Raw genomic sequence first — 8,943 nt, 5'->3', positions numbered from 1 at the left:
AAACCGATGCCGCAGCAAATGCGTGCCATAATCAAAGTTAAAGGTGGTCCAACGAAATATCGGTGTGTGAGACTGTTTTTTGGCCAGGCAGTGTAAATGAGCATGTCAAAGCTTATAGGGGATTTTAGTGATTGAGTTTAGCTCTACATAAGAGTCATTTCTACTTTTGCTAAAGTGAACCTGTGACCCACTCGTGTTCAGGGGAACTGCTAAAGTGAATCACTCTTTACTGAGTTTTCAAGATATTCTTCCACAGCAGAACTAGCTACATTTCAGGGGCAAGATTGGACCATCTCTAGCCCAATCAGTCTAAAATGAGAGTGAGATGTCTCAGCAGCTGCTCCAAGCATCTGTATCATTTTGCCTGCCTTTGTCTAAGAGATATAAAAAAGGTACAATTATCCTTATTTAAGAAAGAGTTCTGAAAGATAATTTGCATATGAAGCCATAACCTACTCTCACTTTAGTAGCATGTATTCGGACTGCTAGCTTTAGATCACTGCATTTCAGTATGAGCACATACAAGTACAAACTTATTGTAGAAGGCCAATCGTGTTACTCCGCCTGTCATAAAAAGCTCGGTTTTAGAGTGTAGCAGTTGAACGAATGGACATGGAACCCCTTTTATCTTGTTAGATATTCCACTACAGGTACACAAACCATATACCAAAGTTGTGGGCACTTTGATAAACCTGGCGTAGTAAGTTTATGGTTCCTTGATAAATGTCTCTCATAGATAAAACAACTACATGTTGCTAAATTTATGCAGTAGTTGGCCATTTGGATATTAAATAGCTAGGATTGAAAATGCAGACTCTGCTTCTTCACACCACTATGTCATTGTGCTGTGTTTTCTGCACACCACCACACATGTATGGTGTAAACAGGGTACATAGAAAACAATTGTCTTCTGTTCACACTATACATGTGTAGCAGTGTGCAGATAAACACAAAGATGCTTTGCGGCGGCCTGAGAATTTTTCACATTTTCGTGAGGGTTATAAAACGTGAGGGTTTAGAAACCCTTTAACAGAAGAGGTAACCAATGGCAGCCACAGTGACCTCTAAAGACAGATTTTCTACAACAAAAATATTAACTCCATACAGCTGAAAGACTAAACAGGAGTTTTGTTTCTACCAATTTGCTGTTGATTAGGTCAGACTGTAAGGAAATAAATGACAAAGATTATTTTAATAAAGAAATGATTACGCTTTTTAAAGTCGCTTGTTTACATTCAGATTCTATAGAGAAAATTGCCATCGCCATCAAAAAATTCTCTCCCTTTTTGTACAACTTTCATCTTGTTTTCAAGTCCACTGTTGGCTAATTCTTCCATGTCATGATCACTTAATACCTCCCCATCCCATTTCTCATCAAGCATCTTCCAGTCCTCTTCCCCAGGGTCGTCTGGCACAGGTTCTTCCTGTCTGTTTGGACTTGCACTTGACACGGCAAGAGGAGGTTGAGCCTCCTTGACCCCCTGAAGCATGTTTTGAGGTACTAGAGCATTACCTATATGTCTCTGTGTACCCTCTGTCCTCACGGCTATATGTGAGAAGTCTGATGTTTTGGGAGAAGGAAGAAGCGGTGGTGACTGGCTGACTAGAAGATGCCTGTCACTGTTACCATGTGCCAAGAGCGGTTGTGATGGATGTTTAGAAGAAGGCACCAACTTAGGCTGGTCATGCTTTGTGCTGGAGACTTGGCCAAGGCTTTTGAAAGCAGCAGCATCCTGTTTCATCTTTCGAGCTTCTGATGGGACAAATTTTGACTTTAATACTCTCCTGATGTTATCAGTACTAACATTAAATCCGGCAGCAAGTCGCTGTATAGTCCACTCTTCAGGGAACTCCTGCTTCAAATATCTGTATAAAAAAAAAAGGGAAAACATTCAAATAATAACCATTCAAAATGTAATGTTTGCAGCGCTGACACTGCTGTAGGTAATAAATCTCTACTCTGAATATAAAATTCTGGGCCTCTTTTCCATTACTGTCCCTAACAAAGTTAAAATATACAAGATGCACCTTCAAAGAGGATTGCAAATACCTCTCACGCTGCCCATGCCACTGAATGCTGCTTCACTGAAGAGGAATTGTCCTCTGAAGTCGCAATCTCCTATGTCACCCACTGTGTTCAATAGTTGCTTCCGCCAACTCCACATCACTACAGGGCACAGTAGGAATGAAGGTGTTGATGGGAGGAACCACTGAGTGCAGTGGGGGACCATTAGATCCTCTTCATTAGAATGGCATCCATGGGTGCAGCAGCAGGAGAGGTATTTACAATATTCATAGCAGGCATATCTTGTATTCCAACTTTTAGTTATGGGACAGAGTTGCTTGAAATCTGTCGGAGGAACAAAAGCTATTTGGCAGCAACATGAACATCTGACCATTACCAGAGGACTCCGGCCAGGTTAAAGTGGACCTGTGCTTTGACCAGGCAGGGCAAAGCAAAAGGTTTGGCTTAAAGTGGACAGTCACCCTCCCCATCCACATCAGGTTACAGCCCTCCTACCCACTATTTCCCTCTCTCTCTCATAACTTTCTTTACTCCCCAAATAACAATTTTCCTTGGGACCCCTCCCAGCACTTCTGGAATTCTCAGCTAGGCTATCGGGGGGCTGGTTTCTACAGTGCATGTTCCCATAGGAGTCATCAGGGGGCCTACTGTCTCATCCTGCGGCAAAGCCACCCGCGTATGTGCAATCTGGCCCATACCAGAGGACCGACTACAAGAACCCAGAAGAAGCAATCCACCTCCTGAGGAAGCATGTATAGCAGATGGCAACGCAGGACTCAGCGTGCGGCATCAGATTGCAGAAGGGCAGAGCTTAATTTGCTGGACACGCAAGTAACAGGGTAATCGGGGATTAAAATAATAACATGGGGTAAAGGAGGATTGAAGTTCCTGATCAAATGCTCTTCTCCTCTGCTACGTTATCTGCCTTTTCATTGCTTCTGAGCTGCAGCATTCTCCTGAAGGAATGATGAGAATAACACCTTTGTAAGCTCCAAGTCACTCTGATCAGAACTTATACAGGGCTAGGGACAAGATCCCCATCCCCAAGTGACAACGCTGGTTCCTAGTGATAACTCACTCAAGCACCCAGTGCCATATACTGAGAGGAAAGGAAGCATGTGACATACTCTCCAAAACAGAGGTAACGAGTATATTCTCATCAATGCGCTGCTGCTGCGTACTCGTCAATTCAGCAGGCTGCGGATGTGTTCTCCATTAAGCTGTGATGCTGCTGCAGTGAAGGTTAAGGATCTGTCTGCACAATCTGACAGGGGTGTCTACATCACAAGTCTGGCTGCACATCATTTCAATCCTTTTGAAGGGAAGGCAGTTTCTATACATTTAAATTTTAACTTTGTATGTCGTTGCTTGCTTGGAGTGCAGGTTTAGGTTTGATTAACTTTTTACCTGATCTGCTCCATTGCATTCCACGTCAGACGCCTTTCAGGCAGTTCAGGGGGTTCCATCTCCCGCTTTATTCGTTTGAACCGGATGGCTTCCCCACGCCTCTTCAGAATACTAAGTGAAAGAAGATCCAGAATATATATTATCCACTTTAATTTTATTTATGGTATGCTCCATAGTGACATTTCATACTGACTGGGCTTAAATAGAATTTGCACAGAACATGAATAAGAACAACTCTTCAAGTACTACAGTTTAAAGCCATACTATAACTTAAAAAAAGGAAGAAGATCAAAACTTGCTGAAGTGTTCAGCTTTCAACACTTCTGAAAGTGATGGAGGCTGATGTCCCAACATGAGCTCTGTGGTTCCCTCCACTGGCCCTACGTCCGGAAGCGATGGAGGCCAGTATCCCCAGATGAGCTAAGTGGTTCCCTCCACTGGCCCTACATCTAAAAAGTAATGGAGCTTGCTGTCCCCAGATGAGCTCTGTGGTTCCCTCCACTGGCCCTACATCTAAAAGTAATGGAGCTTGCTGTCCCCAGATGAGCTCTGTGGTTCCCTCCACTGGCCCTACGTCCAGAAGTAATGGAGGCCAGTGTCCCCAGATGAGCTCTGTGGTTCCCTCCACTGGCCCCACGTCCGGAAGTGATGGAGACCAGTGTCCCCAGAGTAGCTTTGTGGTTCCCTTCACTGGCCCTACGTCTGGAAGTGATGAAGGCTGATGTCCCCAGATGAGCTCTGTGGTTCCCTCCACTGGCCCTACAACTGAAAGTGATGGAGCTTGCTATCCCCAGATGAGCTCTGTGGTTCCCTCCACTGGCCCTACGTCCGGAAGTAATGGAGGCCAGTATCCCCAGAGGAGCTCTGTGGTTTCCTACACTGGTCCTACATCTGGAAGTGATGGAGACCAGTGTCCCCAGATGTGCTCTGTGGTTCCCTCCACTGGCCCTACGTCTGGAAGTGATGAAGGCGGATGTCCCCCGATGAGCTCTGTGGTTCCTACCACTGGCCCTAGGTCACTACGGGACACAGGAGCTGGCAGAAGGAATCACGGAGCACAGCGGGGGACCAGACATCTGAAAACCCCCCAAAAAGATGCCAGATGTTGAAGCTCTCTCAGGTAGGCTAGACCTACAACCCAGAGGAGTTTGAGGACCGGGGTAAGGTAAGTGATAGTTTCTTTCAATGCAGGGATAACTTGGTTTCTGTGTTTTTTTTTTAAAGAGACAGAGTCACTTTAAAGAACAACTCCAGGCAAAATGTTTCTTAACCCTTGCAGTGGGACTATCCTCACAATGCAAGGGTTAAGTGCTTGTTTTGGTCTAGGGAGGAAAATAAAATTATACTCACATGATCCTCCGAACTGGCTGGCCGTGACAGCACTCTCTCCTGCCCGTCTCCTCCAGCAATGGAATGTCCCTCAGCGTCCTCACATCCTATGCACTGTGTATAGAATGTGATAACTCACAAGCTTTAGACCGCTGCAGAGGCTGGAAGGACTGGACTAAAAGCAAGCCAGCTCGGAGAATCGGGTGAGTATAACTTAGTTATTTTCCTTCCTAGATGAAAACGAGCACTTAACCCTTGCAGTGAGAGGGTAGCCCCACTAGAAGGGTTAGGAAACATTTTGCCCGGAGATCTTAAGCTTTAAGCTACAAAACAGACTGATAAAGACTACAGGCAAAGTGTAAATCTTTACGCCCAGTGTGTACATACACTGCACTGGCTAGTTTGTACTGGCATCCCATGGACCATGACTACTGACCCAACCCCTCCCCCCAAGGATTAAAATTAGATTACTAACCTGCCTGAGCTGATATGAGCCAACATTGATATCCCAACATGGCCTGTCGTTCCTGGTCAATATACTACGCAACTGTGATACACAGGCTACAACATTTGTTTCCATGGGTTATCTCTTCCGCTGTATTGCTAGCTGAATAGTTCATTATCTGACCCAGGTAACAGGAAGCTTGTAGGTGGAGAAACCACGGCCATCCAAGGGGTAAGAAGATTTGTCAATGATTTTCATTAGACCTTGATGTATTCTAAGTTTCTAGATCAGGGTAGGCAACCTCGGAATTCCAGCTGTGGTGAAAGTACAAGTCTCATGAGGCACTGCGACACTCTGACAGCCACAGGCATGACTTCCAGAGACATGATGGAATTTGTAGTTTCACTGTTTCCCCACCCTGGCTAAGAAATAAGGAGGATTTGATGAATACGGCTGAATGTTACAATGAATGCGATACAGGAACAGTGCTCAGCCTTCTCTTCTTTATTTACACATCTGATCTCCCCATCCCTGGACTGATGGCTGAGGATGGCTACTGCTTCTGACTGATTGTAGTGCATTAGGATGACTTTAAAGCATATGTAAACCCTAAAATGAACATTATTTGCTCCCTTTTCTTCCTTTAAATAAAACAAAGTGTTTTGTTATATCTGCTGTAAGTAACATGTGGTAGCGCAACACCGTGCGTTGCAGTGGAAAAATATGGCGCATGCCCTACTTGTGGTACTAGTACATCATGTACTACTTTTATTCACTGCACCACAATGCATGATATTGAAGTACCATGTATTGTGCATTGTGGGGAGGAGGTGAGTCAGGGTGCCATTCAAATGAATGTCAATGCACCTGCTGCACTGTAGCGCAGGTATGTGGGCTACACCATAGCCTGCATTAATCACATGGTACTGTGTGTGGAAAAACGCACTGCAGCGGTGTGAACGGGCCCAGTGACAGCAATCACCAGGGTAGTATAAGTGAGAGGAAGTCTCCACAGAAGTGACACAGAGAGCAATACAACCATGATAGATAGATAGATAGATAGATAGATAGATAGACAGATAGCCATGCAGGTGACACCAGGCATGCTGTTCCCCTACCTCATGATTTCCTGCTCCTCATTCCCCTCACTCTCCAGATCATCCTCATCCTCCGGGCTAAATGGAGGACGACTTCGCAGGCCACAACATCGCACAACAGTTGGACGGGAGCCACTTAGAAGCCGAATTCTCCCCAGTAAAGTCAAAATCCCAGCTGCCATGACTTTACATCGATTGTTTCTGTCTGGATGTTCCACTACGCTCGGTAAGCTCCGTGATCACGCCTGGCCTGTCACATGCCGTGCTGAGCTGTGGTGTAGGCACAGACGGCTGAATACTCCTCCTGATTGGCTTTCCTATTCCTCATGTATGTCACGCCCATCTCTCAGTGGGTACGCCCTTTGGCTGTTTCCATGGAGACTGAAACTTCCTCCTGATAGACCGATGAACCCGGAAATAGTCCTTTTTTTCTCCTTGCCTTACGATGTGTTCATTTGGTTCCTAGGGAAGGTACTGCTGTGTGTTGCACGGATACTACATGGGGCAATCGAAGTGATCGTGGATGTCGGAGCTGTGCTGGGTGAGTAATAGGGTTGCTACTCTGTATGGGGAGAGGGAAGGCCTTCTTCCGGTCTATTGAAGAGGGTCTAGGACTGACCGGAAGTGCAGTGTCACAGCTGTCATTTTAATGTGCTGACAAGCTGTGTGCCTGGACATTTTCCTCTCCTCGAATCGGAATGTATTCCGTCATGTCCTCTTATATCTGCATTTTACAAGAACCTTGGTTGAAAGCATAGATTGGTGGTAAGGTAAATCTGGAAACGAAACAATAGTAAACATGCAGCACAGCATGGATCTGTGTGTGAAATTCTGCAAGAAAATAACTATTGTGTATTTATAAAACAAGTGGACAGACCTCTGTCATTCTTTGTTAGGCACTGTTCAAACCTTGATGTACCGGAAATGTGCATTGTGTTTGCATGCATTTTTCCCAGGTTTGCACCCAATGATTCCAGTGTGTGGCACATGCAGGGCCGGTGCTGCCACTAGGCAGCCGCCTAGGACGCACTGCTGCCTATGGTGCAGTCTCGACCACTCACCCCCTTCATGGTGCCCCTCCCTCCCCATCTATTTCAAACTGCAAAAGCCAATGACAGGCTGGCTATTGCACCCACCCACTGAACATAAGAGCGGAACTGAGAGACAACTTTCTCTCTCAGGTCTGCTCCTCTGCTCAGTGGGTGGGGTTTTAATAGCCAGTCTGCTGTTGGCTATTTCAAATTAAAATAGTCAATAGCAGTCTGGCTATTGCTCCCAGTTGCTTACACCCACCTGCGGAAGCTAGCCCACAGGAGAATGGAGCCGCACGGGAGGGGGCGTGCAAGTAGCTTGTCTTGCCTAGGGCGCAAAATAGTCTAGCACTGGCCACATGTGTGGGGAAGTAGCTCCTAACAGATTCTGCTACAGGTATCCTGCGGTTTTTTTCCCCCGCGCGTTGTGCTCATTTTAAAACGTGGGAAAAACGCACGTTTTGGGTGCCATTAACAAGTAACGCTCGTTTCTGATGTGTTCCGTGATGTGCATTCGGCACACGTTCATGGAACACAAAGGTGTGAATGGGAGCTAAGATGTGTCTGCATCCACCCTGCAATGTGGTGTAAAAGGCAGTGAATACTAGGAAGGATTTTTAATCCTTCCTTTTGGCACCCCAAACGTGGCCTGGAAACCGCACATTTATCTCACATGTTGACCAGTGATGTCACTGGTTGCCTGGAGCTGGGTGGGATGCCTGTCAGAGAGTCCTAAGCTGCTAAGAGTTGAATGGGGAGATGTGTAAGGGCTTTTAGCAACCTAAGACGCTTTCCTGCCTGCATACACACCTCCCTGCCCCCTCTGGTTGCTAAGAGCCAAGCGGTGAGATGTTTATGGTACTCTTATGGGTCTTGGGAGGGGGGCTTTGTTCTTTAACCCCTTGCCATCCGCCCATCGTAAAATTACGGGCGGGCGGCGGATCCTTCCCGGGCGGGTGCACGTACATGTATGTGATTTTTTTTTTTTTCTGCCCCCTAGCAGCTTTGTTTGACTACGTGAGATTTTGAACTTGTCTTCTCTTTGCTGCAGGTGTGCTGCCGATAAAAATCAAAGATGGCTTCAGAAAGGCTGGATGCCCCTGGGATACCAGACTTCACCATTCTTAAGAGGTTGGCTCGAGACCAACTGATTTACCTCCTGGAACAGGTCAGCATCCCTTGCCTTTTAGTGTTGTGTTGATGAAAGGTGCTGGCTGTGTATATCGATTGCCCCTGAATAATAGTTCATTTGTAGGCTGAGATTTGTAGCCTGTAATGAATATAATGGAATAAACCTATATGGGCAACCATTTTTATTTTATCTGATTAGTAGCCAATTATTATATAAGAGATGATGTTCAGCTTTTGTAAGGTCTTCTCTTAATTTCAGCTCCCTGGAAAAAAAGATTTATTTATTGAACCTGAGTTAATGAGCCCTCTGGACCGCATTGCCAATGTCTCAATATTGAAGGTACATTTACTTTGTATAGAGTTCTCTGTGTATCTTTGTTTGCCGAGTAAAATACTTTCAGCTGATCCTTGTTTTGTCCTTTTTTTTTTTTTTTTTTTTTTTTTTAAAAACTTTTCGGACAAAATTTTTAAATTTAC

The 8,943-nt window shown here is 45.5% G+C and overlaps 2 protein-coding genes across 3 annotated transcripts in view; one reads left to right on the top strand and one right to left on the bottom strand.

Annotated features, from left to right (window-relative positions):
- Positions 1-1,219: 1,219 nt before the first annotated feature.
- NGRN (neugrin, neurite outgrowth associated) lies at positions 1,220-6,569 on the bottom strand. Its single transcript, XM_018571753.1, has 3 exons — positions 6,326-6,569; positions 3,434-3,544; positions 1,220-1,866 (listed from the first exon to the last, which is right to left on the bottom strand). The coding sequence occupies exons 1-3, from the start codon at positions 6,484-6,486 to the stop codon at positions 1,236-1,238; spliced, it is 903 nt and encodes a 300-aa protein (XP_018427255.1). The 5' UTR covers positions 6,487-6,569; the 3' UTR covers positions 1,220-1,235.
- A 147-nt stretch (positions 6,570-6,716) lies between these two features.
- Positions 6,717-8,943, top strand: part of VPS33B (VPS33B, late endosome and lysosome associated) — a 30,137-nt gene continuing 27,910 nt past the window's right edge. Inside the window, exons 1-3 of one of the 2 annotated variants that reach the window (XM_018571614.1) lie at positions 6,717-6,845; positions 8,387-8,503; positions 8,726-8,806. In XM_018571614.1, coding sequence (XP_018427116.1) covers positions 8,411-8,503; positions 8,726-8,806 — 174 coding nt within the window. In that variant the 5' untranslated portion in view covers positions 6,717-6,845; positions 8,387-8,410. Of the gene's footprint in view, positions 6,846-8,380; positions 8,504-8,725; positions 8,807-8,943 lie in introns of both variants that reach the window. The other variant, XM_018571620.1, reaches the window with a different exon arrangement.

The sequence above is a fragment of the Nanorana parkeri genome, unplaced genomic scaffold (assembly GCF_000935625.1).
Source record: "Nanorana parkeri isolate BGI_ZX_2015 unplaced genomic scaffold, ASM93562v1 scaffold42, whole genome shotgun sequence".
In the NCBI taxonomy this organism is placed as follows: Eukaryota; Metazoa; Chordata; class Amphibia; order Anura; family Dicroglossidae; genus Nanorana; species Nanorana parkeri.
This window is presented reverse-complemented; position numbering and strand designations above follow the sequence as displayed.

Excerpts from the sequence above, each read along its gene's own strand:
- NGRN (XM_018571753.1), bottom strand. The coding sequence starts at position 6,486 with ATGGCAGCTGGGATTTTGACTTTACTGGGGAGAATTCGGCTTCTAAGT. Across the intron at positions 3,545-6,325 it reads GAGGAGCAGGAAATCATGAG|TATTCTGAAGAGGCGTGGGG; the intron begins GTAGGGGAACAG and ends TCTTTCACTTAG. Across the intron at positions 1,867-3,433 it reads AATGCAATGGAGCAGATCAG|ATATTTGAAGCAGGAGTTCC; the intron begins GTAAAAAGTTAA and ends TTTTTTATACAG.